General features: G+C 59.7%; 1 protein-coding gene across 1 annotated transcript in view; it reads left to right on the forward strand.

The window, feature by feature from the left end:
- COL7A1 (collagen type VII alpha 1 chain) overlaps positions 1-27,478 on the forward strand; it is a 30,676-nt gene that overhangs the window by 1,524 nt on the left and 1,674 nt on the right. The window contains exons 4-114 of the mRNA XM_057704925.1: positions 66-225; positions 311-404; positions 498-659; positions 811-974; positions 1,052-1,181; positions 1,284-1,400; positions 1,505-1,651; positions 1,737-1,853; positions 1,928-2,077; positions 2,160-2,288; positions 2,911-3,054; positions 3,143-3,268; positions 3,370-3,513; positions 4,118-4,237; positions 4,393-4,536; positions 4,899-5,024; positions 5,125-5,271; positions 5,529-5,651; positions 5,993-6,139; positions 6,367-6,501; positions 6,587-6,733; positions 6,815-6,951; positions 7,229-7,355; positions 7,441-7,587; positions 7,675-7,847; positions 7,946-7,981; positions 8,066-8,092; positions 8,189-8,233; positions 8,307-8,369; positions 8,821-8,892; positions 8,988-9,023; positions 9,167-9,202; positions 9,370-9,441; positions 9,549-9,626; positions 9,887-9,913; positions 9,996-10,049; positions 10,191-10,253; positions 10,346-10,405; positions 10,523-10,558; positions 10,759-10,803; positions 10,883-10,918; positions 11,276-11,320; positions 11,402-11,437; positions 11,558-11,590; positions 11,939-11,971; positions 12,144-12,197; positions 12,276-12,335; positions 12,431-12,466; positions 12,564-12,644; positions 12,745-12,780; positions 12,978-13,022; positions 13,262-13,333; positions 13,578-13,622; positions 13,875-13,901; positions 14,088-14,117; positions 14,248-14,328; positions 14,405-14,440; positions 14,516-14,551; positions 14,642-14,722; positions 14,980-15,015; positions 15,423-15,485; positions 15,571-15,615; positions 16,255-16,290; positions 16,363-16,398; positions 16,510-16,605; positions 16,714-16,749; positions 16,836-16,871; positions 16,976-17,023; positions 17,353-17,388; positions 17,520-17,642; positions 17,721-17,921; positions 18,019-18,054; positions 18,135-18,188; positions 18,373-18,441; positions 18,517-18,561; positions 18,678-18,740; positions 18,888-18,932; positions 19,259-19,294; positions 19,430-19,465; positions 19,611-19,655; positions 19,874-19,906; positions 19,986-20,048; positions 20,139-20,174; positions 20,254-20,334; positions 20,472-20,540; positions 20,682-20,717; positions 20,796-20,837; positions 20,981-21,025; positions 21,109-21,153; positions 21,689-21,724; positions 21,806-21,865; positions 22,007-22,114; positions 22,295-22,366; positions 22,518-22,553; positions 22,741-22,800; positions 22,923-22,967; positions 23,191-23,226; positions 23,338-23,373; positions 23,447-23,503; positions 23,639-23,710; positions 24,250-24,321; positions 24,565-24,600; positions 24,885-24,965; positions 25,222-25,275; positions 25,364-25,417; positions 25,492-25,554; positions 26,129-26,191; positions 26,296-26,412; positions 26,601-26,678; positions 26,776-26,829; positions 26,962-27,010. Of these exons, the coding sequence (XP_057560908.1) occupies positions 66-225; positions 311-404; positions 498-659; positions 811-974; positions 1,052-1,181; positions 1,284-1,400; positions 1,505-1,651; positions 1,737-1,853; positions 1,928-2,077; positions 2,160-2,288; positions 2,911-3,054; positions 3,143-3,268; positions 3,370-3,513; positions 4,118-4,237; positions 4,393-4,536; positions 4,899-5,024; positions 5,125-5,271; positions 5,529-5,651; positions 5,993-6,139; positions 6,367-6,501; positions 6,587-6,733; positions 6,815-6,951; positions 7,229-7,355; positions 7,441-7,587; positions 7,675-7,847; positions 7,946-7,981; positions 8,066-8,092; positions 8,189-8,233; positions 8,307-8,369; positions 8,821-8,892; positions 8,988-9,023; positions 9,167-9,202; positions 9,370-9,441; positions 9,549-9,626; positions 9,887-9,913; positions 9,996-10,049; positions 10,191-10,253; positions 10,346-10,405; positions 10,523-10,558; positions 10,759-10,803; positions 10,883-10,918; positions 11,276-11,320; positions 11,402-11,437; positions 11,558-11,590; positions 11,939-11,971; positions 12,144-12,197; positions 12,276-12,335; positions 12,431-12,466; positions 12,564-12,644; positions 12,745-12,780; positions 12,978-13,022; positions 13,262-13,333; positions 13,578-13,622; positions 13,875-13,901; positions 14,088-14,117; positions 14,248-14,328; positions 14,405-14,440; positions 14,516-14,551; positions 14,642-14,722; positions 14,980-15,015; positions 15,423-15,485; positions 15,571-15,615; positions 16,255-16,290; positions 16,363-16,398; positions 16,510-16,605; positions 16,714-16,749; positions 16,836-16,871; positions 16,976-17,023; positions 17,353-17,388; positions 17,520-17,642; positions 17,721-17,921; positions 18,019-18,054; positions 18,135-18,188; positions 18,373-18,441; positions 18,517-18,561; positions 18,678-18,740; positions 18,888-18,932; positions 19,259-19,294; positions 19,430-19,465; positions 19,611-19,655; positions 19,874-19,906; positions 19,986-20,048; positions 20,139-20,174; positions 20,254-20,334; positions 20,472-20,540; positions 20,682-20,717; positions 20,796-20,837; positions 20,981-21,025; positions 21,109-21,153; positions 21,689-21,724; positions 21,806-21,865; positions 22,007-22,114; positions 22,295-22,366; positions 22,518-22,553; positions 22,741-22,800; positions 22,923-22,967; positions 23,191-23,226; positions 23,338-23,373; positions 23,447-23,503; positions 23,639-23,710; positions 24,250-24,321; positions 24,565-24,600; positions 24,885-24,965; positions 25,222-25,275; positions 25,364-25,417; positions 25,492-25,554; positions 26,129-26,191; positions 26,296-26,412; positions 26,601-26,678; positions 26,776-26,829; positions 26,962-27,010 (8,120 nt within the window). The remainder of the gene's footprint in view (positions 1-65; positions 226-310; positions 405-497; positions 660-810; positions 975-1,051; positions 1,182-1,283; positions 1,401-1,504; positions 1,652-1,736; positions 1,854-1,927; positions 2,078-2,159; positions 2,289-2,910; positions 3,055-3,142; positions 3,269-3,369; positions 3,514-4,117; positions 4,238-4,392; positions 4,537-4,898; positions 5,025-5,124; positions 5,272-5,528; positions 5,652-5,992; positions 6,140-6,366; positions 6,502-6,586; positions 6,734-6,814; positions 6,952-7,228; positions 7,356-7,440; positions 7,588-7,674; positions 7,848-7,945; positions 7,982-8,065; positions 8,093-8,188; positions 8,234-8,306; positions 8,370-8,820; positions 8,893-8,987; positions 9,024-9,166; positions 9,203-9,369; positions 9,442-9,548; positions 9,627-9,886; positions 9,914-9,995; positions 10,050-10,190; positions 10,254-10,345; positions 10,406-10,522; positions 10,559-10,758; positions 10,804-10,882; positions 10,919-11,275; positions 11,321-11,401; positions 11,438-11,557; positions 11,591-11,938; positions 11,972-12,143; positions 12,198-12,275; positions 12,336-12,430; positions 12,467-12,563; positions 12,645-12,744; positions 12,781-12,977; positions 13,023-13,261; positions 13,334-13,577; positions 13,623-13,874; positions 13,902-14,087; positions 14,118-14,247; positions 14,329-14,404; positions 14,441-14,515; positions 14,552-14,641; positions 14,723-14,979; positions 15,016-15,422; positions 15,486-15,570; positions 15,616-16,254; positions 16,291-16,362; positions 16,399-16,509; positions 16,606-16,713; positions 16,750-16,835; positions 16,872-16,975; positions 17,024-17,352; positions 17,389-17,519; positions 17,643-17,720; positions 17,922-18,018; positions 18,055-18,134; positions 18,189-18,372; positions 18,442-18,516; positions 18,562-18,677; positions 18,741-18,887; positions 18,933-19,258; positions 19,295-19,429; positions 19,466-19,610; positions 19,656-19,873; positions 19,907-19,985; positions 20,049-20,138; positions 20,175-20,253; positions 20,335-20,471; positions 20,541-20,681; positions 20,718-20,795; positions 20,838-20,980; positions 21,026-21,108; positions 21,154-21,688; positions 21,725-21,805; positions 21,866-22,006; positions 22,115-22,294; positions 22,367-22,517; positions 22,554-22,740; positions 22,801-22,922; positions 22,968-23,190; positions 23,227-23,337; positions 23,374-23,446; positions 23,504-23,638; positions 23,711-24,249; positions 24,322-24,564; positions 24,601-24,884; positions 24,966-25,221; positions 25,276-25,363; positions 25,418-25,491; positions 25,555-26,128; positions 26,192-26,295; positions 26,413-26,600; positions 26,679-26,775; positions 26,830-26,961; positions 27,011-27,478) is intronic.

Below are 27,478 nucleotides of genomic sequence, written 5' to 3' on the forward strand. Positions count from 1 at the left end.
GAGGCCTCTCAGAGGCCAGGGCCGGAAGTCCTGCCCCTAGCCTCCTGCCACCCCCCTCCCCACAGGACAGAATTTGGCCTGGATGCGCTTGGCTCAGGAGGTGATGTGATCCGGGCCATCCGAGAGCTCAGCTACAAGGGGGGCAACACGCGCACTGGGGCTGCAATTCTCCACGTGGCTGACCGTGTCTTCCTGCCCCAGCTGGCCCGACCTGGTGTCCCCAAGGTGATCTCTCACCCTACCATGCCTTCCAAGGTGATCGAAGTTAAGTGCCTGAGGCAGTCCTAACTTGACCTTGCACCTGCTCCAGGTCTGCATCCTCATCACAGATGGGAAGTCCCAGGACCTGGTGGACGCAGCTGCCCAGAGGCTGAAGGGGCAGGGAGTCAAGCTGTTTGCTGTGGGTAAGTACGAAGCTGGGGTGAGTAAGGTCAGCTGGGGCAGGGATGAGTCACAGGGCATGTGGCCTGCTGAGCCCTGATTGGGTATCACCTCAGGGATCAAGAATGCCGACCCTGAGGAGCTGAAGCGAATCGCCTCACAGCCCACCAGCGATTTCTTCTTCTTCGTCAATGACTTCAGCATCTTGAGAACGCTGTTGCCTCTCGTTTCCCGGAGGGTGTGCACAACTGCTGGTGGTGTGCCTGTGACCCTGCCCCGTGAGTTCCTACTACCCTGTGTGCCCTGACCCGCACCCCAACCTGGGAGTGCTAATTCCATCTCATGTGCTCCTGACCCTTGACCCAGTGCTGTACCACAAGTGCTGATCCCTGATCCTCTTGCCTGTTGCCTGACTGCCCCCTTTCCCAGCCGAGGACTCGACCTCCGGTCCACGAGACCTGGTGCTATCTGAGCCAGGCAGTCAATCCTTGAGAGTACAGTGGACAGCGGCCAGTGGCCCTGTGACTGGCTACAAGGTCCAGTACACGCCGCTGACGGGGCTGGGACAGCCACTGTCAAGTGAGCGGCGGGAGGTAAGGATGTCAGCAGTGGTAGGAGGAGGGCTGGGGACTTAGCTGGGCAAGATGAAGTGACCTCTGATCCTGAGCAGGTGAGCGTCCCAGCTGGTGAGACCAGCGTGCGGCTACAGGGTCTCCGGCCACTGACTGAGTACCAAGTGATGGTGGTTGCCCTCTACGCCAACAGCATCGGGGAGGCCGTGAGCGGGACAGCTCGGACGAGTGAGCAGTTCTGCTAACCTCTGATCCCACTCACCTAACCACCCATCCCAGTATCCCCTCCCCACTCAGGACTCACTAATCCCTGGTGGGACCTTCCCCTAGCTGCTCAGGAGGGGCCGGAGCTGACCATCCAGAACACCACAGCCCACAGCCTCCTGGTGGCCTGGCGGAGTGTGCCAGGTGCCACTGGCTACCGTGTGACATGGCGGGTCCTCAGCGGTGAGTGAGAGGTGTGTGGGCTGAAGGAAGTCCCTCCACCTCAGACAGAATCGTAGGGTCCTGAGTCTGCAAGACCTACTGACCCCTCTGTGCCCCCCGTGCAGGTGGGGCCACGCAGCAGCAGGAACTGGGCCCTGGGCAGGGGTCACTGTTGCTGCGTGACCTGGAGCCTGGCACAGACTATGAGGTGACCGTGAGTGCCCTGCTTGGCAGGAGTGTGGGGCCTGCCACCTCCCTGACTGCTCGCACTGGTGAGAAGGCCGGGTGCTTTCTGCAGGCTGGGTGGGCAGGCAGGCAGGGCACAGAGACCACTGACGTCCCATGTGCCCTGGGCAGACACTTCTGTTGAGCAGACCCTGCGTCCCGTCATCCTGGGCCCCACATCCATCCTCCTTTCCTGGAACGTGGTGCCTGAGGCTCGTGGCTACCGGCTGGAGTGGCGGCGTGAGAGTGGTCTGTGCAGGGGGACGGGGTGGGCGGCTGGGTCCGGGCCTGGCCTCAGCTAGCCTGACCCTGTCATCTTGCAGGCTTGGAGGTGCCACAGAAGGTAGTGCTGCCCTCTGACGTGACCCGCTACCAGTTGGATGGGCTGCAGCCAGGCACCGAGTATCGCCTCACACTCTACACGCTGCTAGAGGGCCGCGAGGTGGCCACACCTGCAACTGTGGTCCCCACTGGTGAGGACTGTGTGGGCCTGGCCAAGTGAGAGGGGAAAGTACAGGGGCCCCAGGCTGCCTCTCATGCTGTGCTGTCCAACAGGGCCAGAGCTCCCCGTGGGCCCTGTGACAGACCTACAGGCCACCGAGCTGCCTGGGCAGAGGGTACGAGTGTCCTGGAGCCCAGTTCCCAGTGCCACTGAGTACCGCATCACCGTGCGCAGCACCCAGGGTGAGGGGGACACAGCCAGAGCCGTACACGCACTAAAGTGCCAGCCCTCGGGGTCTGACTGCACCCTTAGCACATCTCTTTCCACTCCTGGGTCTCTACAGCCCCCTCCTGTCTCCCTGTCCATCCATCTCCCAAGGTGGCACTGAACCCAGACCTGTCACAGTGTCTGTCTTCCTCCTGCCTTAACCCTGCCTGTCTCTTCACCTGGGTCCGTCTCCACTCCCTCGTGGCTTTCACCCTTCTCCATAACCACAAGCTCAACCCCTGATCTTCTATAACCTTAGCTGCGACTACTGTCCTCCCATATCCCCATCTAATACTGACCCCACATCACCTGTCAACTCATATCGCTGTCCACTGACTTCTGACATCCTACATCTATGTCCCTGTCCACTGACTGCTATCATGATGTGCCCCCATTCATCACTGGCCCCTGTTATCCTGTGTCACTGTCCATCACTGACTCCTGTTATCCCCTGTCCTTATCTCTCACCCTTTCCATCCCATGTTCCATCCCTCACTGACTCTTTTCATCTTGTATCTCTGTCCATCACTGGCCACCTTCATCCCACATCGCCATCTCTCATGGACTCCTGCCTGCCTATCCTACCTTCTCCCATAGGGATTGAGCGGAGCCTGGTGCTTCCTGGGAGTCAGACAGCTTTTGACTTGGATGACGTCCGGGCTGGGCTGAGCTACACAGTGCGGGTGTCAGCTCGAGTAGGCACCCAAGAGGGCGGTGCCAGCGTCCTCACTGTCCGCCGGGGTGAGCACTGCAGGAGGGCTGTGGGGGACAGCTGCTTGACTCACTCTGGTCCTGGTTTTGATCCCTGACCCCTATCTTTAATCCCCAGAGCCAGAAACCCCACTTGCCATCCCAGGGCTGCGGGTCGTGGCATCAGATGTATCGCGAGTGAGGGTGGCCTGGGGACCTGTCCCTGGAGCCAGTGGATTTCGGGTTAGCTGGAGGACAGACAATGGTCAGTGTGGGGTGTGTGGGAGCGTTGCTGAGGGGGATGATCAGGGTATGGGGGACCAAGGGGCAGGCAGGAGCCATGCCAACATTTCTCTCTGATACCAGGTCTGGAGTCCAGCCAGACATTGCCCTCCGAGTCTACTGCCACAGACATCGTGGGGCTGAGACCTGGAACCTCCTACCAGGTGGCTGTGTCAGCATTGCGAGGGAGAGAGGAGGGCCTGCCTGCAGTCATCGTGGCTCAAACTGGTCAGGGCCTGACCCAGCCCCTTGGCTCTCTCTCTCCTGTGCCCCTTCAGATCCCTATGCCTTCCCTCTCTGACACTTGTTTCTCTACAGAACTCCCAGTCTCCTCTTTAGATCCCCACTGCCTCCTCCCTCAGAGGCCCTGCTTCCCTCTTCAGTCTCACTTGCCTCCTTTTAAGACACTGCCTTCTTCAGATTCTTCTGCCTCTCCCCTGACGCCCCACTATTCTTGCCCTCAGATTTCCACCACCTCATCTCTCAGACCCCACTGCCTTTTCTGCCGGACCTGACCCTCCTCTTAGACTTACACTTTTTTCTTTGTCAGACCCCCTCACTGCCTCCTAATGCCTCCATCAGAACCCTGTTATCTTCTCTGTCAGACCCTCTGGTTTCCCAGATTCCTATCACCTGCCACCTCAGATTTCCACTATCCCCTCTGTCAGAACCCCCACTCCTTCCCCATTTGACCCATTCACTGCCTCCCCTTATCAAAACTCTGCCTCCCATTAGACTCCCATTGCCTTCCTCTATTAGATGTCCCTCAACACCTCCCCCATCAGACCCTCCACTGCCTCTTCCAAGAGACTCCCCATTGCTTCCCCACCAGATCCACTGGGCCCAGTGAGGACGGTCCGTGTGACTCAAGTCAGCAGTTCATCTGTCGCCATCACCTGGAACAGGGTTCCTGGTGCCACAGGATACAGGGTCTCCTGGCACTCAGGCCGCGGTGGGGACCAGGGGTTTGGGAAGGGACCAGAGGTTTTGGAGGTTGTGGGGGGCAGGTCTGGATGTAATGGGAGCGGGGATTTCTTAGGGGTCCAGGTGGGACATTGGGGGCAGAGTCTAGCTAGTCCTAGAGCCACCTTCATCCTCACTTCCTAGGCCCAGAGAAATCCCAGTTGGTTTCTGGCGAGACCACAGTGGCTGAGCTGGATGGGCTGGAGCCAGATACCGAGTACACAGTGCGTGTGTGGGCCCGTGTGGCTGGTGTGGATGGGACCCCTGCCTCTGTGGTTGTAAGGACTGGTAAGTGGACCCTGGCCAGCTGACAACCACATCTCATTGGCTATCCCATCCTGCTGTGTTTTCCTGACTGCTCCAGCAGCCATCATAGCTCCATCACAGCTCTTCTCATGACTCCTCTTCCCACACTGAGCTACCCTACATTGACTAGGATTCCACCCACAGTGACCTCCTGGCTGCTCCACGCTGCTCACTCTAAGGCACTGATCTTCTCCCATTCAGGAGTTGCCTACACTGACCCATCCACAGTAACCTCATAATGACCTTCAGATAGACCTCCCTGCATTGAGCATGTCTTTTCTGCCACCCTGTTCTCTGCCAGCCATCCAGTCGCCCCTGATCCTTTTCCCTGCGTCTGCCCCCAGACCCTCAGCCTGTGGGCAGTGTGTCAAAGCTGCAGATCCTCAACGCTTCCAGTGATGTTCTGCGGGTCACCTGGGTGGGGGTTACTGGAGCCACAGCCTACAGACTGGCCTGGGGCCGCAGCGAGGGTATGGTTCCCTGACCCTGTCCTTGCCCTTCCTGGCTGGGATTGCCCCCTCTGATCCGTCACCCCTATCCCTGACCGTTGCCCTATTGTTGCCTGGCCAGGTGGCCCCACGAGACAGCAGGTGCTCCCAGGAAACACAGACTCCGCAGAAATACGGGGCCTCGAAGGCGGAGTCAGCTACTCAGTGAGAGTGACTGCGCTTGTAGGAGACCGTGAGGGCGCACCTGTCTCCATTGTCGTCACCACGCGTAGGCAGAGCTCGGGCTGGCGCGAGCCTTGGATTGGTGCTCTGGACGGTTTGGGGGCGGGGTTTGCGCTCGGGAATGGAAAGGGTCCAGGGATTGGCAGTGGGCCTGTGGGGGCGGGGTCTTCAGGGGGAGGAGGGATGCAGCCTGGGTTGAGCAGTCGGGCCGGTGCGGGGCGGGGCGTGTTCCCGGGTTGGTCTGGGATTGGCACAGAGATCAGTGGGGGCGGAGCCTCCCTGATTCTTGTGCTTTCTCTCTAGCACCTGAGGCTCCACCAGCCCTGGAAACGCTTGGTGTAGTGCAGCGAGGGGAGCACTCGCTGAGGCTGCGCTGGCAGCCGGCGCCCGGCGCACGCGGCTTCCGTCTGCGTTGGCGACCTGAGGGTGAGAGGTGCCCCCGGTAGCGGGGTTAGGGACCAATGGGGAGTGGCTGGGGGTGGGGTCAGCGAAATCAGTGAGAGTGGGCAGGGTCTGTCAGTGGGGGTCTGCGGGATCGCTGAAGGTACCTGGTATCAGTCATCTAGGTGCGTGGGATCAATGAGGGTCAGTCGGGCAGGGGCAGTGAGAATGAGGAAGATGTCAGGAGGGTGGACCCCATCAGCAGGGTCAGTCAGTGAGGCTGGCGGGGTCATTGTCAGTAAGGTAGGTGGGTGTGTCCATTAATGCCGGTAGGTAGGTAGCACACTCCTAAAGTGCCCCTGCCCCCACTCTCATGCCTGCCCCAGGTGGCCAAGAACAGTCCCGGGTCCTGGGGCCGGAACTCAGCAGCTATGAGCTGGATGGACTGGAGCCAGCGACCCACTACCGCATATGGCTGAGCGTCTTGGGGACGGCTGGAGAAGGGCCCCCCTCGGAAGTAACTGCATACACTGGTGTGCTCTTACCCCTACTGATGACCCATCCTGATTTCCTGCACCCCATGACCCTGAGTGACTCCTCCTGTAGCTCCCCTACCATTCCTGACCCAGGGTGATCCCAGCATGACCTCTGGTGACACTTCCTTCACTAAGATGAATCTGCCCCAGGATCTCCTTAGTTCTCTCTCCTCTGGGTTCTCGGGACATAGACTCTGATCCCTGGTCTTTGATTCCTCCTTCAGAGTCACCTCGTGTCCCAAGCACTGAACTGCGTGTTGTAGATACCTCAATTGATTCAGTGACTCTGGCCTGGACCCCGGTGTCTGGGGTATCCAATTACATCCTATCCTGGCGGCCACTCAGAGGCCCTGGCCAAGGTGAAGAGGAGGCCAGGGTTGGGGTGGGCTGGCAGTGGGGGCTCCATGGCAGACCTCTTGTTTAACTGAGCTCTGTCTTCTGCAGAATTGCTTGGGGCCTCACAGACACTTCCAGGGATTTCAAGCTCCCAGCGGGTGACAGGGCTAGAGCCCGGCATCTCCTACATCTTCTCCCTGACACCTGTCCGAGAGGGTGTACAGGATCCTGAGGCCTCTGTCACACGGAACCCAGGTATGGTGGGCACAGTGGGAGGGGCCTAAGAGAGTAGCTAGATGGGCCGACGGCTTCAGTGACTCAGCCCCCTTCCTCCAGCGTGCCCCCATGGCCTGATGGACGTGGTGTTCCTGCTGCATACCACTCGAGACAATGCTCACCGCTCAGAGGCTGTGAAGCGAGCCCTGGAACATCTGGTGTCTGCACTTGGGCCTCTTGGGCCACAGGCCGTCCAGGTTTGGCCCCAGAGACAGCCAAACTCCTTCTTGTCCCTGCCCACCCCTGGCCCCACACCATTTCCCTGCCCCACCACTGGTCCAGGCTTTCTCCCAGCCCTTCCCCAGGCTCCAGATCTCCTCACTTGCTGGTTGGCTCCGTATCCTACCATCACTGCTGCCCCCCTAATAGTTCAGGTTTAGTTACACACCTTAGGCTCTGTGTCTCCCCTCAGGCTCTGTGTCCCCTGTCCCTGCTGTGTCATCCTCCCCAGGCTCTGTGGTCTCCCCACCCTAGGTTGGCCTCCTGTCCTACAGTCACCGGCCTTCCCCACTGTTCTCACTGAACAGCTCCCATGACCTTGGTGTCATCCGGCAGAAGATCCACAACATCCCATACACAGACCCAAGTGGGAACAACCTGGGTAAGGACTGCCTTGGTCATGGATTTTTGGGGCTTTCCCATTGGGGGCTTGGTGCTCCTGGGTTCTGACATGTCTTTTCTCCCAGGCGCAGCTGTGGTTACAGCTCACAGATACCTGTTGGCACCAGACGCTCCTGGACGCCGCCGGCATGTGCCGGGAGTGATGGTTTTGCTGGTGGATGAGCCCTTGAGAGGTGACATCTTCAGCTCTATCCGTGAGGCCCAGGCTGCTGGTGAGGAGCAGGGCTGGTGGGAATGGGGCCTGGGAACAGGGCTGGCCCCAGCAGGGTGGTCATGCAGGCTGCTGGACCCCTCCTTAGGGCTCAAAGTGATGATGCTGGGCCTGGCAGGAGCTGACCCAGAACAGCTGCGTCGCTTGGTGCCGGGCACGGACTCTGCCCAGACCTTCTTTGCCGTGGATGATGGTCTAAGCTTGGACCGGGCAGTCAGTAGTCTGGCAACAGCCCTGTGTCAGACAGCTTTGACCACCCAGGTTTGGAAGGGGCCTCTGGGGGACTAAGTGGTGAAAAAGAGCGGGTGTGGGGGCTCTTGGTAGAACTGCCTGACCTCAAGGAGACCCTGTGTCCACAGCTACAGCCAGAGCCTTGCTCAGTGCTTTGTCCAAAGGTAAGTGTCCAGGGTTGAGAGGGTGGGTGAGGGCCACTCCTGGAGCTAGCCACTCTGACCCTCGCCTGACACATCTTTCCCCAGGGCCAGAAGGGGGAACCTGGAGAGATGGTGAGTGGCTCTGGTGGGGGGTAGAGAATGGGTTGGAGGGCTCAGTGGGGGAGGGGGGCGGTCAGCAGCACAGGGCTCACTGATCACCCTTCCTAGGGCCTGAAAGGACAAGCTGGGTTTCCTGGCCCCCCTGGCCTCCCGGTGAGTGCCTCCCCACACCTGTCCTCTGCACCCTGACCGGCATACTGCCTCCTCACCTGCTGTCTCCTCTCAGGGCAGGATTGGTGCTCCTGGCCCCCAGGGACCTCCTGGAAGTCCCACTGCGAAGGGTGAGAGGGTGAGTGTAGAGACCATTGAGGTTCCCCTTAGACAATCTTCAAAGCTTCTGCAGGGTTTTTAGAAGAGAGAATGAAAAAACAGAGTTATAAACACAGAGTATTCCTAGAAGCCTAAGTGGATGTTATAAACCATAGCAGAGACTTTGGGGAAGGGTCTGAAGTGGGGGAGGGGGGGCAGTGGGGTTTCAAGATCTCCTGGAGAGCCCAGGTGGAAGTTCCAAGTCCTAAAGGCAGGGAAGGCCCTGATCTCATCACTGTCTTTGTGCCTGGGCTTTGGCTCTGTTCAGCTCAGAGGGGCAGCTTCTCTGCCCCACTGCTCTACCCCCAGCAACATTCAGAGAGCCCTTGAGGTGAAGGGTCCAGGTGAAGAATAGTCAGTCGGGGCTCCTCCAGCAAACCAGGGCCACTGAGGGAGGGTCCCTTCCTGCCCTGACCTCTTTGCCTCCTTAGGGCTTCCCTGGGGCAGATGGGCCTCCAGGCAGCCCTGGCCGCCCTGGGACTCCTGGAAACCCTGGCCTGAAGGTGAGCAAGCCTTGCCCTCGCAGCTCACATGGGGAGATGCTTTGCTTGGGTAGGTGGGATGGTCTGATTGGTCTGACTCTGGCCTCCAATTACAGGGCTCCCCAGGGTTGCCTGGCCCTCGTGGAGAACCAGTAAGTTGCTGTCCCTCCCAGCATCTTCCTAGAGCTCTTTCTGCAGGGTGGGGACCTGGGGTGGCGGAGCAGGGTTGGCCTGTGGGGGCCCACCTGAAATGCACTGAGACCAAGCATCACCCTTTGCTCTGTTTTGTCCTCAGGGAGAGCGAGGGCCTCGAGGCCCAAAGGGAGAGCAGGTAGGTGAAGGAGGGAGGGGAGGAAACCAGGGAGGAGCAGGGTTGCCCCAGGCCAGACACCGTGTAGGGCCTAAGGCATGATGAGGAATAGCTGGGGACCTCTAGGGGCTTCTCCCACCTCAAGGCTCCCAGACCCTGAATCCTGCCTGCTATTTTGTGTCCTGCAGGGAGAGCCTGGACGAATCATTGGAGGCGAGGGCCCAGGGCTTCCTGGACGGAAAGGGGACACTGGACCTCCAGTAAGTTCTAGAGTATGGGGGGGGCGGGGGGGGGGGTGATGTGTGGTGGAGGAACCAGTGGGGGAGTGTCTATGGTGTTGTACTTTATACTTTGTCTCTTCCATCAGGGTCCCCCTGGATCTCGTGGCCCATTGGGAGACCCAGGACCCCGTGGTCCCCCAGGATTTCCTGGAACAGCTGTGAAGGTGACAGCATGACCACCATATGGTCTCATCACCTCCACGTGATCGAGTGACCTGGTGACCTCATTTGAACACACACAACCCCCCTACTGGTCACTCTGAGCCCATGAGACCTCCTCTTAACCACCCCCCTCACCCACCTATAACTCCTCAGTTCCTCCATGATCTTTGTAATCCAATTTGACCCCAAGACCCTCATTCCTCCTGGGATCTTGGGATGTGGAGGTGTAGTCCAGGGTCATGGGTCATGATCTCTCTTGCAGGGTGAGAAAGGTGATCGTGGGGAGCGGGTAAGTGAGGCACGAGGTATGCTGGGGGTGGCTTGGAATCTGATTCCCTCTGGCCATCCCCTGACCTGCTGTTCTTTCCCAGGGTCCCCCTGGACCAGGTGATGGCAGCACTATTCTAGGGGAGCCTGGGCTGCCGGTGAGGGAGCACTGAGGCTCTGCTGGGGACCCGGGGGACCGTGCTCTGGGGTGTGGGTAGAGGAGCTGGGGGCTCTGTTGGGGCAGTGGGTGGGTGCTGGACCTCAGTTTGGGGCTCACATTTTTACTCACTTCCTCTTAGGGTCTTCCTGGAAGCCCTGGACCCCAAGGCTCAGTTGGCCCCCCTGGAGAAAAAGGAGAAAAGGTGGGAGACCTGACCTCTTGGTGTCCCAGTTCTGGGGTGGAGGCCTTTGGGTGCTGAGAGCAGGGTCATCTACCCATCTGTTTCTCCTTCAGGGTGACTGTGAGGATGGAGCCCCAGGCCTCCCAGGACAACCTGGGACCCCGGGTGAGCGGGTAAGTGTGGGGACCAGGGCTTCTGAGTGTGGTGGGCATAGCTTCAGCTCCCATCCTCAGCTATCAACCCTCTGCTCCATCCTTATTCCCAAACCCTAATCTCTGAACCCCTTTCAGGGCCTACGGGGACTTCCAGGAGACACTGGCCCCAAAGTAAGTGCCATTTTGGGAGGGGTCAGGTATGAGAGGGTGACACACTGGGACCCCTATAGGATTAGTGAAGGCGAGAGGATCAGGAGCTAAGGGTTCTCTCCAGGTCAGAGGCTGTGGTTTCAGAGGCAGATGATTGGAATTTGAGATACCTTGTCTGGGGTTCGACAGTGAAGGCCCCTCTCCTATCTCTCTCCCCTCAGGGTGACCGAGGACTAACAGGGGCCGTGGGTGAGACTGGAGAAAAGGTAAGCGCAGCCTCGGGGGCTCTCAGGGCCCTAGAGGGTCTGGGGCCAGACTCAGCTCTGACCCATTCTGTTCCATCAGGGTGAACGTGGATCCCCTGGCCCAGTGGGGCCACAGGTGAGCCAACTGACCACAATGCCAGTGCCAGCTGACCTTAGCTCCGTACCCCTCCTGGTTCTGACTTCTTGCCCTTGATCTCCACTGCCCCTGGCCCTCCACCCGTCCTCACATGACTCCTAACCTCTGCTCTTGTGGGCTCTAACCCTCAACCCCAGGGACCTGCTTTTAGCTTTCTGACCCTGCTGAACTGACCTTGACTTCCACTGACCTGGTCTCTGCCTTCCTGCCGAGTTTGACCCCTGCCGACCTAAATCCTGATCTTCTGTGACCCCCATCCTGAACCTCCAGCACTTGTCTGCCCTAATCCCCCTGCCCCCACCCACCTGGGTTAGCATTTCTGCTCCTCTTCCCCAGGGGCCGCCAGGAGTTGCTGGACATCCTGGACCTGAGGGTCCTGAAGTAAGTATGTGACTGTGGGATCTGGAGTGGGGCTTTCATGTGTTCCCCCCCGTCCTGCACTCACACTTTCTCCACGTGCAGGGGCCACCAGGACCCACTGGCCGCCGAGGAGAGAAGGTGAGTCTTGGGCTGGGGGTCAGTCTCCTCGGTACCAGGGATTGTGGCAGGTGGGATACTGGGACCTTGAGTTCCTAGGTGGGTCCCTGACCCATCCCTGTCCCTCCCCTTTCTCCGCAGGGGGAGCCTGGTCGCCCTGGGGACCCCGCAGTGGTGAGTGAAGGGAGGGTGGGTCTCCGATCACAGCACAACCCCTTGAGCAGTGTGACCTGCCTGGAAACCAGCATTCCAGGCTGTGAGCCTATAACCTTGGGACCCTGGACTGGCTCAGAGCTCTGTGACTCATGCTGTAACATGCCTTGCAACTCCTGGCTGTGATCCTGTGACCCCATGACCTCCATACAGGTCATGAGCCCTGTGTGACCCCTGCCCTGCTCCCAGCAGTGACCCTGTGACCTCTGGGCAGAGACTTCTGGTTCTTTGTTACCCCAATCCCAATCAAGGCTGTAGTGCTGTGGTCCCTAGGTGGGGCCACGCCATGTCTGTCCTGTTTGTTTTCAGGGACCTGGGGGTGCTGGGGCCAAAGGAGAGAAGGTAAGTCTGGTGAGAGTGAAGGGAGGCTGTTACAGGGTTGAAATCAAGGTCATAGGGCCTGCCTCTGGGCCTGCTTGGAGGCCCCTGGAGGTCATGACAGTTGTGGCGTGATTGCTGGGTGGTGGGGGTCATAGAGACTGTGGCTGATGCTGGTGGTCTTTGTCACCTCCAGGGAGATGTTGGGCTCCCGGGGCCCAAAGGAGCGACCGGAGTCAAAGGGGAACGGGTAAGTGTGAGCAAGTGCAGGTAGCGGGTAGGGCAGGTGACGGTTGTGTCCCCCGACCTCTGATCCTTCCTTCTATAGGGCCTACCTGGCTTGGTCCTTCCTGGAGACCCTGGCCCCAAGGGAGACCCTGGAGACAGGGTGAGTAAATGTGAGGATGGGGAGTGTGACAGAGGAGAACAGGTGGTGCCTGGGAGCCCCAACTAAGTCCTGCCCCTCCTCCCCATGCCCTGCAGGGTCCCATTGGCCTCACTGGCAGAGCAGGACCCCCGGTGAGTACCTGTGACCTTGGGTAACATCAAGGCTTCTGGGGTCACCTCTCCTCAAGGGCTGGCTGTATGTGCCGCATCACTCTTGCCTCCCCCACAGGGTGACTCAGGGCCTCCCGGAGAGAAGGGAGACCCTGGGCGGCCTGGTTCCCCAGGACCCGTCGGCCCCCGAGGACGAGATGTAAGAGGACTGGACTGGGGGAGTGCTGCGGGATGGGGAATAGGGTTTTGCTGGCACCCTTGGGGGTTTGGGGACCAGGGCTGACTCTCACGTCTCACAGGGTGAAGTTGGAGAGAAAGGTGACGAGGGTCCTCCGGTGAGATTCCTTCCCACTGTGATTTCTGATCCTTTACCCTTGAACTGTGATCCCGGGGGGCTGGGGGCTCCACCAGGTTATCCAGTCCATGCCCCTGCCTCCTGTCCAGTTGGTACCCAAGCCCTTCTCTGCCACCACTCCCTGAGTTAGTTTGAGCCTAACTTACCTGTTTGATGTGGTGTTCTCTCCATCACCAGGGTGAACCAGGTTTACCTGGAAAAGCTGGCGAGCGTGGCCTTCGGGTGAGGCTTTGTGGGGAGAAGTAAGGGGGGTGATGAGAGAACTTGTAGGAGGCGGGCAAGAAGGTGATGGGAAACTCTGATGGGAGAAAAGGTGATGGGAGAGTGTGGAGGGAGGCATGTGGTGATGGGAAACTATGACCTGGTTTCCGGGGTGATGGAGAACCTGGGGCAGTATCGGGTTCACGGTTGAATCTGCAAAATGCTGGGAGGATCTGTCTCAGACCAGCTGCTCTTCTCAGGGGGCACCTGGAGCTCGGGGGCCCGTGGGTGAGAAGGGAGACCAGGGAGATCCTGGAGAGGATGGACGAAACGTAAGTCCTGACCTCTGACCCCTGAACTCTAACCTCAGCTTCAATCCCCAACCATCCAGCTCCCAGCCTCTGACCCTGCCACCCCAACCCTGCAATGCTAAACCCTCATAATCCTCATTTCCTGTGACCCCTTCATCACAACCCCTAAAGGTCACCAGGATCCCCATGAGTCCTTAGGGTGTTTCCAAAGCTCCCCCAAACTGTTGCCTCTCCTCACGGACCCTGACCCTCTGACTTTCTGCAGGGGAGCCCTGGACCATCTGGACCCAAGGGTGACCGTGGGGAGCCGGTGAGTAGTGCTGGTGTTCTGGGCTAGGGAGGGATGCAGGGTTCCAGTGCTCAGTCTGCTCAGCACCTCCATTAAGGGCCTGGAGGTCCATCAAGATTGGGAACCCTGGTGGCCACCTCCAGGCCTGACCCAGCTTCTGGGGTTTGGCATCAGGGTGCAGGGAATCTGGGAGCAGAGCTGATCTTGAGGCAAACCTGAGCCATACCATGGGGCCACAGGGCTCCTGTTGACTACAATTATTTCCTTTCCTAGGGTCCCCCAGGACCTCCTGGACGGCTGGTAAGGGTTGACTGGGTCGGTTCCTCTGTCATCTCCCTCACCGGCCCCTGTTGGTCCCACACAGTGTCCCCTCGTTCCTTCCACTGACTGCCACTTCCCCCACTGCCCCCTGATGTCTTCACTGATCTTCACCAACTCCTCTGCCCCTAGTTGAACTATTCTTCTCACTGGCCATTCCCCCTACAGGTGGACTCAGCACTTGGAGCCGGAGAGAAGGTATCATGTTCTGTGGGTGGAGTGAAGCTGTGAGCATAGGAAAGCATCTCAGTGCCCCCATGACAGATTCTGCCTTGGGCATGCCTGTGGCACGAGTGCTGTTCCCTTAACACGTTTGTCTCTGCCACAGGGAGAGCCTGGGGACCGTGGACAGGAGGGTCCTCGAGGACCCAAGGGTGACCCTGGCCCCCCTGGAGCTTCTGGGGAGAGGGTGAGTGTGGCTCATCCCATGGGAACATGTGGGCCTGGGAAAGCCTGCTCTGATTTCTTCCTTCCCCTGTCCTCAGGGCATCAGTGGACTCCGGGGACCCCCAGGCCCACAGGTGAGTGACGCACTTTGCCCCATCAGCCTAAGTTCCCATCTTGCCCTCACCTCTCACTGACCTTGTTCCCTTCAGGGGGACCCAGGTGTTCGAGGCCCAGCAGGAGAAAAGGTGAGAGGGCATGGAGGTTTTCCGACTGTGAGCCTGGGCTCTCAGATCCATCTCATCCTTCGAGGCCTCTTACCACTCTGTTTTCCTCAGGGTGACCGGGGCCCCCCTGGCCTGGACGGCCGCAGTGGGCTGGATGGGAAAGCAGGAACCCCTGGCCCCCCTGGGCTGCCTGTGAGTCGTGGCAGCCACTGCCTTGCTGCGCCCCTCCCCTTGCCCCTTCATATGGCCCCAGTCTCACTGGAGTCTTCTGGGTCTTGATGAACTCGGGGGCCAGATGGGTTATCTGTGACTTCTCCTGCTACCCTGCCTGGGTGGGGGATGTTACTGCCTGGCAGGCTTTGGGTTCACAGGAACTAGTGGCCCTGTCAGTGGGCAGTGCCCCTGACCCCATGACCACGGCAGGCTCCCTGACTTCAGTCTCTCCTCAGGGTGCTGTGGGCAAGCCTGGGGACCCGGGGAGAGATGTAAGTAAGGGGAGCTGTTAGGGTGGAGGGCGGCTCAGGGGTCCAGCAGAAACTGTAGCCTGGTCGTCATAGTCACAGCATCAGTGGGAGTAGGGGGAATTGGTCCAGCCCTGTCCTTGGGAGGGTCCCAGTCCCTGGCAGGCAGGTTTGAGCAGAGTCCTGCTTTCTGAACTTCTCGGCCTGGGGGGCTATCGTAGGACCCCCAAATCCTGAAGGTTCTTCCCTTGCGAGTTTCAGCAGGGGGCCCCCTACCCTATCCAGTCTCAGCCTCAGGACCTCAATGTCACCTCCCACTTCTGGGGGCTCTCTACAGTAGAGGAGGTTCTTAGTGGGGTTCTCCACGTCCGTGGATATGTCCCAGGGGATATCTCAGTGGCCCTCTCAATCCTAACAAAAACTTTTCCTAGGGACTTCCGGGCCTTCGAGGAGAACAGGGCCCCTCTGGTCCCCCTGGTCCCCCTGGAGCACTGGTGAGTCCCACTTTCTTGGTATCCTTTTGCCCCCTTACTGCCCTCATCCCAACCCTGACTTCTGACCAATGATCTGTTCCCACAGGGGAAGCCAGGTGATGATGGCAAGCCTGGCTTGAATGGGAAAAATGTGAGTGTCCAGGGTAAATACAGTGAAACCTCTGAAAAATGCTAGCACATGGACACAGCCCAGATGTGCAGTACACGTGGGGCACACACACGGACGTGTGCTGACATGTGCTGACACCCGAGTACCTAGCCCATACATACATACATCCTGAAACACGTCTACGTGCACACATAGGCAGCTTCACAGACACGGTGAGTTAGGTGGATGTGCCGACCTATGCCTGGATGGGCCAACACAGGCTAAAATAACCACAGCCATGGGCACAGGCGAAGAGCCACAGACACAGATGGAGAGGTGCAGACACAGATGGAGAGGTGCAGACACACAGGTGCGAAGCCTGCTTTCAGGGGCACTGAAGACGTTGATACACAAACACCTCCACCCACACTCAGGTCCATGCTATGACACAGCCCCAGGGCTGCACGTGGACCTCTGTGGAGATGTGGTGAGACACACATCCAAGGCTCTGACATGTGGTATATGTGGGGACATTCCGACATACGCATTTGTATCCACAGTCACTCGTATATATATGGCCACACATAATAAGGTACACATAGGACTTGCAGACAGATACCAAGACCTAATAATTCTTAATTTTTAATTCTTTGGGGTCTGATGTGAGTCCTCTGCCCACAGGGAGAACCTGGGGACCCTGGAGAAGATGGGAGGAAGGTGAGTCCCCTCACTTGAAGTCTGCTCTGGCTCAGATTGGGGCGGTGTCTGAAGTACTCTTGTCTTCCTTAGGGAGAGAAGGGAGATTCGGGTGCCCCTGGGAGAGAAGTGAGTATTGGAGTCTTCTGCAACCTCTGACCCCTGACCCTGACCCTGTGATATGTGGCTCCACTCCTTTCTGGGGTCTCAGGGTCCTGATGCTGGCTACATCCTCCACAGGGTCGTGACGGCCCCAAGGGTGAGCGTGGCGCTCCTGGTAGTCCTGGACTCCAGGGCCCCCCGGGCCTCCCAGGGCAGGTCGGCCCTCCTGGCCAGGTGAGTATCCATGGTGGTTCCAGGACTTGGGAGCAACAGGGGCCATTATGTCACCACGCTGGGAGGCCATGATCCTGGGTGACCTCTTTGTGCTCTGTCACATCTCAGGGTTTTCCTGGCATCCCGGGAAGTTCAGGCCCCAAGGTAAGTGTGCAGATGCTGGGTGGAGGGTATGGTGAGGGGCTGCCCAGAGTGGGGACCTTGTCCCCACTGGTCATTCTTTTTCTCAGGGTGACCGTGGGGAGACCGGACCCAGAGGGGAGCAGGTGAGGCCCCCACCTTCTTCACTTGCCCCGGTGGCCATAGCAGCCACACATGCACGCACATGCCCCCAGGCCGGGTCCAGCAGCTTGTCTCTTGGTGTCTTCAGGGCCTCCCTGGAGAGCGTGGCCTGAGAGGAGAGCCTGGGAGCATGGCGGTGAGTGAAGCCTGGCACCTGGTCCTTGCTGTCATGTGCATGCCTGTAGGAGCGATGTCTGTCCCCTTCTGCTTGCCACGCGGCCCCACAGGTGCTGTCCTGTGTGCTCGGCCCCCTGCCCTGTTGGGATTGCTGTAGCCTACACTGAGGGGAACCTGGGCAACGGGCACATGCTGGGAGGGGCTTCCAGTGGCCTCCAGCTGCCTCAACCAAGGGCTAAAGGGGCCTCTGGGCAAGAGGCCTGGGGAAGAGGGTATGAAGTCTGTTTTGGGGGGCAGTGTGGGGCCTTCTCCTCTATGGACAGCCCCTCACCCAGTTTGTGTTCCCAGAATGTGGAGCGGTTGCTGGAAAATATTGGCATCAAGGTAGGTTGTTTGGGGGCTGGGCACGGGGGCTGGTGGGAGCCCCATGGGATAAGTGATGCCCACAGGGCCGGGCCAGGGCGTGGGTAGCTGCAGCAGTGGCCCTGCTCTTCTGACCCGTTGCTGTCACTCAGACATCTGCCCTGCGGGAGATGGTGGAGACCTGGGAAGAGAGCTCTGGCAGCTTCCTGCCTGTACCTGACCGGCGTCGTGGCCCTAAGGGGGACCCAGGCGAGCAGGGCCCCCCAGGCAAGCAGGTATGTGTGGGCTTCTCAGCGGGGGCTATCCTGTGGAGGCTGTGGTTGACACCAGCATTTACTCTTTTGTTCCTCTAGGGCCCCACTGGCTTTTCTGGAGAACGCGGGCTAAAGGGAGATCGTGGAGACCCCGGCCCTCAGGGGCCACCTGGCCTGGCCCTTGGGGAGAGGGGCCTCCCTGGACCTCCTGGCCTTGCCGGGGAGCCTGGAAAGCCTGGTATCCCTGGGCTCCCAGGCCCAGCTGGGAGTGTGGGGGAGGCAGGAAGACCAGGAGAGAGGGTGAGCCTGGGGGCTGGCTGGGACGGACGGGGAAGTGGGGTCAGGAGGAGCAGGACTCCCCATGGGCATAGGCACCACCCTGTTATTTGCACTTCAGGGAGAACGGGGAGAGAAAGGAGAACGTGGAGAACAGGTGAGCTGGATGGGGCTTTATTGGGCGGGAATGCCTGTGGGCTGTGCTGGGGTGGCCACCCATTTCCTTCTTTTCTGCAGGGCAGAGATGGCCCTCCTGGCCTCCCTGGACCCGCCGGACCTCCTGGCCCCAAGGTGATCACCCCATCTCTGCCCAAGCCTGTGACTGCTGTCACCAAGAGGCCACCATTGGCTTGGGCCTCAGAAATCCCATATGGCGACTCTGACCCCACAACCCTCTGGGATCCCGTGATCTGGGATGACCCCCGCCATGCTTCTGTGACAAACCCATCTCTCCCCTGTGACCTTGTGCTTGTAGGTGGCCGTGGACGAGCCCGGTTCTGGACTCTCTAGAGAACAAGGACCCCCTGGATTCAAAGGCGCTAAGGTCAGTGTGTGGGATCAAACTGGGGGCCACCCCTGCCATGGCACGAGGGCCTGGCTTGACATGTCATCCCCACAGGGGGAGCCAGGCAGTGATGGCAACCGAGGCCCCAAAGGAGACAGGGTGAGGCCTCCCACCCCACCATATGTTTCCCCTCTTCTGCGGGAGGCATGCCGGGGTGGTATGTCCGTGGGTACCTGGCAGTGATGGGGGCTCAAGGTACGACACTCCACTTGCAGGGTGAGCCAGGCATCAAGGGAGACCAGGGAGAGCCTGGACTGAGGGGTCAAAATGGCAGCCCGGTGAGTCCTTGCCCCAAGAGCCACGGGTGTGCAAGCACATGGTCTTACTTGCGTTGTGTGGGCTGGACTCTGCTCTGCCTGGGACTGTCTAGGGGGAAGCTGGGATGGGGAACGAGGACAGTGTGGCCTTAAACGTGTTCTCTCTAGGGTCTACCAGGAGAGCGTGGTGTGGCTGGACCTGAGGGGAAGCCGGTGAGTGGTGGCAGGAATAGCCTGGCTGAGATTCTGGGGAGCAGCTACCCCTCGCTGTGTGCTGGCCACTGTGTGCACGTGTCACCAGTGGCCAGTGACGGGGTGCGGTGGCTGGGTGCCCAGGGCTGAGTGCAGGTGTGTGATGGCTGTGTGTGCGCACAGGCCCATATGTGTTGTCCATGAGGGGCAGTCCGTGGGTATGGGTTGATTTGTGCCTGGGAGGGGTGGGGGTGCAGAAGTGGGGCCCCCAGGCTCAGGTCTCCAGAGGGCAGGAACAGGCCCAACTGAGGCCAGCTTGAGGCTCAACAGCCCCCTTCTCTATCCAGGGTCTGCAAGGTCCGAGGGGGGCCCCTGGCCCAATGGTGAGTACCCCAGAATCCTGCTACCTCCTGCTCTCATCCTGTGATGGGCAACCCCTACATTGGGCAGTACTGCCTCAGTTTCCCTGACAGGGTGGGACTGGCTCCCCCTCATCTGACTCTCTGTGTCTCCAACAGGGTGGCCATGGAGACCCTGGACCACCCGGTGCCCCAGTGAGTGATGGGGAAGCACTGGCTGGTGGGGGTGGGACAGGCATCGGTCCCCACTGATGAATCAGGTAGAGAACTTGTTTGTGTTAATCCATGAGTCCAGGTGGATAACTCTGACCCGTTTCCTGCCCTTGATACTTTTTTCTAGGGTCTTGCTGGCCCTGCGGGACCCCAGGGACCTTCTGGTCTGAAGGTGAGTATAGGCATGTGTGGGTGTGTGGCTGGGAGGAGGTGGTGGCTCAGAGAAGCCTGTCTGCACCAAGATAACCCCTCCTAACCTCTGGGGATGTCACTGCCCTGCAATGCGACTGAGCACCAAGGTGCCCTGTCCATGTGGGCTCTGCTTATGGACGGGAGCTGGGGGGCCTCTTGTTCATCTGTGTGGTCATGCAGTCTCTGGGGTTTTGGCAGGGGGAGCCCGGAGAGACAGGACCACCAGGACGGGTGAGTGGTCCAGCCTATGGGTTAGTCACAGGGAGCTGGGTGGGATTGGCACTGCCCTGAACTTTTTTTTTTCCTCCAGGGCCTGCCTGGACCTACTGGAGCTGTGGGACTTCCTGGCCCCCCTGGCCCTTCAGGCCTTGTGGTGAGTGAGGCCCCTGCAGGGACAGCGTGTCCCTGCCCTCTGGGTCCCATGCACTCCACGTCCCTCTCACATCTAACTTGTTTCCTTCAGGGTCCTCAGGGGGCACCAGGTTTGCCTGGACAAGTGGTAAGTCCTGGGGGTCAGGGCTGGGCTCCAGGGGTCAGGAGGCAGCGGGCAGGCCCCTGACAGAGCTCTCCCCTCTCAGGGGGAGACGGGGAAGCCGGGAGCGCCAGGTCGTGATGGTACCGGTGGGAAAGACGGAGACAGAGGAGCCCCTGGAGTGCCGGTGTGTGTTCTGGGGGGAGCTCGCTGCAGGCGTGTGATGCAGCCTGTGCCAGCCATGTGCCTGGAGGAAGAAGAGGGCTGGGCAGAAGGGGCAGGGGGGCAGAGAGGCACTGATTTCCACCCGCTGTTCTGCCCTAGGGGTCACCAGGTCTGCCTGGCCCTGTCGGACCTAAAGGAGAGCCTGGACCCATGGGGACCCCTGGACAGGTGATCTTTGATCCTGACCCCCACCTTCTGCATCAGCTCCTCTGCCCCACCCCCAAGCCTGGTTTTCCCCTTTCATCTGGATGCTGGGGTGGGGTGAGGAGTTGGCAGGAGGCGAGGTAACTCACCACATGTTCCCTGCAGGCGGTGGTCGGGCTCCCTGGAGCAAAGGGAGAGAAGGTGAGTGTGTGGGAGGCCCCGGGGGGCGGGGCCAGGGGTAGGGGCTGAGGAATCCCACTGAGCCCTTTCCCTCGTCAGGGCGCCCCTGGAGGCCTGGCTGGAGACCTAGTGGGAGAGCCGGTGAGTGTGGAACCCCCAAAGCACATGTGACCCTCATTTTCTATAACACGCCCCACATGGCCCAGGGCCTCATGCTCCCTCTTTAAGTCTCATCTGTCTGTGACCCTGACACGCATGTGTCCTCCTGACCCCTGTATCCACAGGGAGCCAAAGGTGACCGAGGACTGCCGGGGCCGCGGGGTGAGAAGGTGAGGTGCCCGGGGCCTGAGCATTGGGCAGGGTGGGGTACGGTTGGGGTGGCCAGACACCCTCACCACCTCTCTCTATGCAGGGTGAAGCTGGCCGTGCAGGGGAGCCTGGAGACCCTGGTGAAGATGTGAGTCTGGGGTCTGGGCGAGTCTGAGTCCGGATTGAGGAGTATAGTCATGGACGTGAGAGACCATTCCTGGGCCTGGGCACAACTGAACCTGAGCCTGGCCAAGCAGTCCAGCATTTAGGGTCCTGCTCCAGGAGCACATGGGGGTCGCGCCTCCTGGCTTCCATGTGCCTGTCCTAGGTCTTCTGTTCCTCCCTGTGTCTGAGCACGCATGCTCCTGTCTGATCTCCAGGTCAGGACACGTGGAAGTTCTTGTGGCCTCTCCTTGGTTGTATGTTGGTTGCTGCCCCTTTCCCCGCCCTGTCTGTGCTCCTGTATCTGAGCTCATGTCTGTGGTCACGTCCAAGCTCCCTGGGATGGGACACATCTGAGTTCCTGCTCCTACCGCACTCCCATGTATCTGCACTCACATCCTTGGTCACAAATGTCCGTGATCACCTCTGAGCTCCCGTGGGAATGTTTTAGCGCCATACCTGAGCTCTGGTTTATGTTCCTGCTCTCAAGTGCTGTTTACTGTTTTTGGGGTTTTTTTTAGGGTCAGAAAGGGGCTTCAGGACTCAAAGGCCAAAAGGTATGTGTGCCCTAAAGCATCCCTGCTGGGGGTCATCGTTCTGGACTCCCTGAGCCTGATCTGAGTCCCTTTCCCTTGAAGGGTGACCCAGCTGTTGGGGTTCCCGGGCCCCCTGGGCCAATTGGTCCTCCAGGTCTAAAGGTAAAACAATGCCTCATCGCTAGTGGTGGGGGCAGCAGGTTGGGCAGGGGGCCAGGAGGTGGGAGGAAGAGGGTATTCTGGGGCTAATCCTGGGAAGGGGTCCTGCTGGGGCCATTCCTCCCTTTGCTATCTCTGTTGCAGGGAGACTTGGGCCCTCCTGGACCCTCTGGTGCTCCTGGTATTGTGGGGTTCCCGGGTCAGACAGGCCCTCGAGGAGAGATCGGTCAGCCCGGCCCCAGTGGAGAGCGGGTAAGGGCACTGAGGGCTGCATGTGGGGACTTGGTGACTTCAGGACCTCTGAATCTGGTAGTGGGTAAGGAGGAGAAGGGAGCCCAGCCCTGCCAAGGGGGCTCCTGGTCTTGGGGAGAACAGCACCGGAGGAAGGTTCCCAAGTCACCCTTCACCTCCCTTGCCTCATTTTTACCATAGGGTCTGGCAGGCCCCCCAGGGAGAGAGGGAGCCCCAGGTCCCTTGGGGCCACCTGGGCCACCTGGGTCAGCGGTGAGTAGAAGCGCCCCAACACCCCATGTCTCTGATTGCTGCGTGTTGGAGTCTGTCCGTGTGGGGACTTATGCTGGGGACTGTGCCACACTGTGTGGCTAGATATGTGTGCCTTTGAGGGCACAGGACCCTCACCTCACTCTGCCCACAGGGAGCACCTGGACCCCCTGGATTCAAAGGAGACAAGGTAGACGGGACACTGTTGCTGGCTCTCTCCTGCACCCCTGTCACCCCCTCCAGCTCCCACTGACACCTGTCACATCTTCCAATCTCCACTGACCCCTGTCGCACCCTCCAACCTCCACCAACCTCCCTTGACCCTCTGTCCCCTACCAGTTCCCCTCACTGATCCCTGGTGTCCTGTTGATCTCCAGGGAGACCCTGGAGCAGGGCTGCCTGGGGCCCGAGGCGAGCGTGGGGAGCCAGGTGTCCGGGTGCGTATGTCCTGCTCTGTGCCCATGGCCATTGCAGGGAACCACCCTGGGAATTCCTTCAACACAGCTCTCATCTCTGATTTCCAACTTGTTGGGTCACTGAATCTAATGTCACCATCCAGGGTGAAGATGGCCGCCCCGGCCTGGAGGGACCTCGAGGACTTGTGGTGGGTCCCGGTGGGGAAAGAGCCAGTGGTGGGACTCAGTCCCCTGCCTGTGCCCTCTGTGCCCTCTGTACACTCTGCAGCCTTCTGCAGCCCTCTGGTTCTCCTACCCTCTGGTCCTTTGTCTCCCGCATCCCCCCGGGCCCCCCAGTGCTCCCCTGCCCCCCGAGCTGTCTCCCCACGAGTCCCTACAGGTTCCCTTCACTCACCATCTTCTCTCATACAGGGCCCTCCAGGCAGCCGGGGGGAGCGTGGGGAGAAGGTAAGGATGTGGGGAAGAGGCCCCCGGGGTGAGTGTGGCAGGGGTGGATCTTGTAACTCAGGGTTTGGGGCTTCTGCATTTGGGTGAGACTCACACTCTTCCACCCAATAGGGTGACGCTGGAACCTCAGGGCTAAAGGGTGACAAGGTGAGTGTGGGCATGGGGGAGGGCAGGGGACCCAGGGTGCTCCTGACTCCTCTGACTGCCCCCGTCCACTCAGGGTGACTCAGCTGTGATAACGGGGCCTCCGGGGCTGCGAGGTGCCAAGGGGGACATGGTGAGTGGGTCTGGTCCTTGTGCAGATGGGTGCGGGAAGGGCTTCTGTGTGGGCTGGGCCAGGGCATCTGAGCGCTCAGACCCTCAGAGGGTGAGGGACTTTTAGCTCCTGACACTGATTTCTGACCCTACCCAGGGTGAACGAGGGCCTCGGGGCATAGATGGTGACAAAGGACCTCGGGGAGACAGTGGGGACCCCGGAGAGAAGGTATGGGCATGAGGGTGGGATATTCTATGAAGGGTGGGGGGTGGGGTCCTGCAGGCTGGGAGCCTCCATGGAGAGTCTGTGAGGACAGGAGGGGAGGATGGGAAGGGGCTTTCTGGGGGTCATAGGGGAGGGAGTTCTGTCAGCTGCAGCAACTCTCTGGGACGGCTGAGAGGATGGGGGCTCTATCGGAGCGGGGCTCAAGGGCCTGGATGTGTGGACTGTGGCTCTGTGAGAGGGCCTGTGGGGACGGGAAGGGGGCTTCTTGGCTGTTAGAGGTACTCCAGGTAGGGGTAGGGGTAGGGGCCCAGTGGTAAGAGGAGTGGCAGAAATCTGGGGATCTTGGGGTGAGAAATGAGGCACCCCATGAGCCACAGTCTCCAGCTGCACCCTGCTGGGGCGCAGGCTGGAAGGGAAGGGCCATGGGGCAGTGCGTGGGAGCAGCACTGGCAAGCTCTGCCCCAGCCGGCAGGTTCCAGCCATTCTCTGAGCCCTCAGCCTGGTCTGGTCCTGATGTGTCCCTCTCCTGGTCACTCCCACAGGGCGTCAAGGGAGAGCCTGGTGACAAGGGCTCAGCTGGGTTGCTGGGAGCGCGTGGACTCACGGGACCCAAGGCAAGTCCTGCCCCAGGCGGAGACCCAGAGCCATGCGTCACACACGCCTGTCCCAGGGTTGTCCTCTGAGCATTGGAGGGTTTCCTGCCTCCCTTGCTGTTGGCCCCATATGTGCTCACACGGGCTCCCTGAGCAGCCTGGGCCCCGACTGCAGTCACCGAGTGGCTGTATGTGCAGCAGACAGGCCAGCACGGGGGACAGTCACATTGAAGATCTGCCTTCCCCCATCTGTGTTTCCCACAGGGTGAGCCTGGTGCTGCAGGGATCCCTGGTGACCCGGTAAGATGCCCCCATCCCCATGTGGTGGCCTTTGACCTTATAGTGAACCAGCGCTCTCATGTTGTCCAGGGACCCCTACCTTCACAATAGCCTCTATGATGGTTCCACCCACATGGTGACCCCGCCCATGGTGACCCTTGTCCCTGTGGAAAACTCTGCCCTTCCAGTGCCTCTGTCCCTCAGTGAGATTCTCACCCCTGTGGTGTTCCCTGTCCATTACATCCACTGATTCCCTTTGATCCCTCACTGACCTCCCCAACCTCACATTGACCCCTTCCCCCCAGGGATCCCCAGGAAAAGATGGAGTCCCTGGTGTCCGAGGAGACAAAGGAGATGTTGGCTTCATGGGTCTCCGGGGCCTCAAGGTGGGAAGGGGGCTGTTTTTTTTTTTTTCTCCCTTAATCAGGAGGACCTGATGTTGGAGGGTGAGGTATCTGTGGTGAGAGGTCAGGTATCGGGGGTCAGATGTGGGGGTATGCAGGGTTGAATGTGAGGAGTTAGGTCAGAGGTTGGAAGGTCAGAGGTTGGAGTATCTAAGGCCAGTTTGGAGAGTGGTTTCAGGGTCAAGGGGTTACAGGGTAAAATATCTGGAAGTCATTTTTCATTTCTATTTTCTCTCAGGGTGAACGGGGGGTTAAGGGAGCCTGTGGCCTTGATGGAGAGAAGGGAGATAAGGTACAGGGGTGATGGGGGATATGGGTGGGGATGTGGGGGGCTATGGGGCCTGGGGCGTAAGGCTGACCCCTCCACCTGATCCCTGCAGGGAGAAGCTGGGCCCCCGGGCCGCCCAGGACTGGCAGGACGCAAAGGAGAGTTGGTGAGAGTGGGGCACCCCCAGAATGAGGAGCGGAGGGGTGGGCCAGGCCCTGGCTAATGTCTTCTCTTCTCCAGGGGGAGCCAGGTGTTCCAGGCCAGTCAGGGGCCCCTGGGAAGGAGGGCCTGATCGGTCCCAAGGTACGGGGTCTTTCAATAGTGGACATCGGGAGTTTGAGATTAGGCAGGGAAGGGCATGGTAGGCTCATGAAGGCTTTGGGTCAAGCAAGGTTTTGGGTCATGAAAGGTTGGGACATTGAGGGGTGGAGTGGGGCCGGTCTTGAGGTTTCAGGGTGGGTTGGGGTCACAATGTGCATTTTCTTTATTTTGGCCACACCGCGCAGCATGTGGAATCTTAGTTCCCCAACCAGGGATTGAATCCACACACCCGCAGTGGAAGTGCGGAGTCTTAATCACTGGACTGCCAGGGAACTCCCCACAGTGTGCATTTAGGATTAAGGGACGGGAGGCAGAGCAGCACTGCTTCAGGGCTAAGGGGTTACAGCAGGTGGAGGTCAGTGCAGGGGAAATAGGTAGATTAAGGGCGAGGGGCATCACAGTGGGGTCATGGTCATGGGGATCGTGGCAGATTGCGGGTGTCCAGCTGGTAGGGCCACAGGTACTTGAGGTTATGGACATGGAGCCTGGGGGCTTATGGGGGTCGAGCTGAGGGAGGCTAAGGCAGATGGACTCTCCTGCTTCTTTCTGTTCCCAGGGTGACCGTGGTTTTGATGGGCAGCCAGGACCCAAGGGTGACCAGGGCGAGAAAGGGGAGCGGGTAAGTTGAGGATAAGGTCATGGTGAATTGAGGAGACTGTACTCTCTGGAAGTGGGTCCATCTTTGGAAACGCTGATCACTGATCAGGACTTATCTCTCCTCAGGGGCCTCCTGGAATTGGGGGCTTCCCAGGTCCCAGGGGCAATGATGGCTCCAGTGGTCCCGCTGGGCCACCTGGCAGTATTGGTCCCAAAGGCCCTGAAGGACTTCAGGGCCAGAAGGTGAGGGGCCCTGACTCTGACTCCTGGCCCCTGAACCTCACCGACCCTTCCAACCTCATTGACCTCTGACTCTGCCACCCATTCTGCCAGCATCCTTGCCCCAGCCTCTGAACCCATGTTCCCAGTTTGTCCTACTTCTGACCGCCCACTGCCTCTGACCCTGCTCACTAGGTCCTTGTGTCTCACAGGGTGAACGAGGTCCCCCTGGAGAGAGTGTGGTGGGTGCCCCTGGGGCCCCTGGGACCCCTGGAGAGAGAGGGGAGCAGGTGAGTGGGGATTCTTGGGCTTGGGGTCAAAGGTTGGGGTGACCTCTGGTGTCCCTGAGATCAGAGGTCACAGCCTGGTCCTATCCATTGCACATAGGGGCGGCCAGGACCTGCAGGGCCCCGCGGTGAGAAGGGAGAAGCTGCGCTGACAGTGAGTGTGGGGTGGGGGGGTGGGGCCTGGACCCTGAGTCAGCGCTGTCCCTCCATAATCCCTGCATCATGTACCCTCTGTCCTTCCGTGATCCACTGGTTCTTCATGACCCTTGTGGTCTTTGCCTCCTAGGAGGATGACATTCGGGGCCTTGTGCGTCAGGAGATGAGTCAGCATTGCGGTGAGTGGGGCCCAGCCCAGAGTCTCTTGGGTACCATCCCCGCACCCCTAGACAGGGGCAGGCAGCATCCCCGGAGCTTTCAGGGGACACACAGTCAAGGAGGTGGGTGGAGACAGAGCACACAGTTGTTGCAGGACAGACATGCTGACAGGACTTCCCCAGTCGGAGACCCTGGCAGAGGTGGAGGGACATGTAGTGTTCCTGGGTGCCCAGGATGGCCACGCGTGGAGGGGGTGGAGGTGTGAGCAGAGCCGGTTCTCCGGGGCCTGACGTGGAGCCAGGGCATCCGAGAGTGAAGCTCGTCTCCCGCCTCTCTCCACGCTGCTTTCCCTCCGTTTCCGTGCCTGCCGACTCCGGACCGGCTGCTTCTCCCTCTCTCGTTTGCCCCTTGTGGGGCCTGTTCCCAACTTCTCTCTTGCCTTTGTCTGCGTCTCCCCTTCCTTTCTTTCTCTTTCTCTCCCTCCGCCT

This window comes from Hippopotamus amphibius, chromosome 13 (genome assembly GCF_030028045.1).
Source record: "Hippopotamus amphibius kiboko isolate mHipAmp2 chromosome 13, mHipAmp2.hap2, whole genome shotgun sequence".
NCBI lineage: Eukaryota > Metazoa > Chordata > Mammalia > Artiodactyla > Hippopotamidae > Hippopotamus > Hippopotamus amphibius.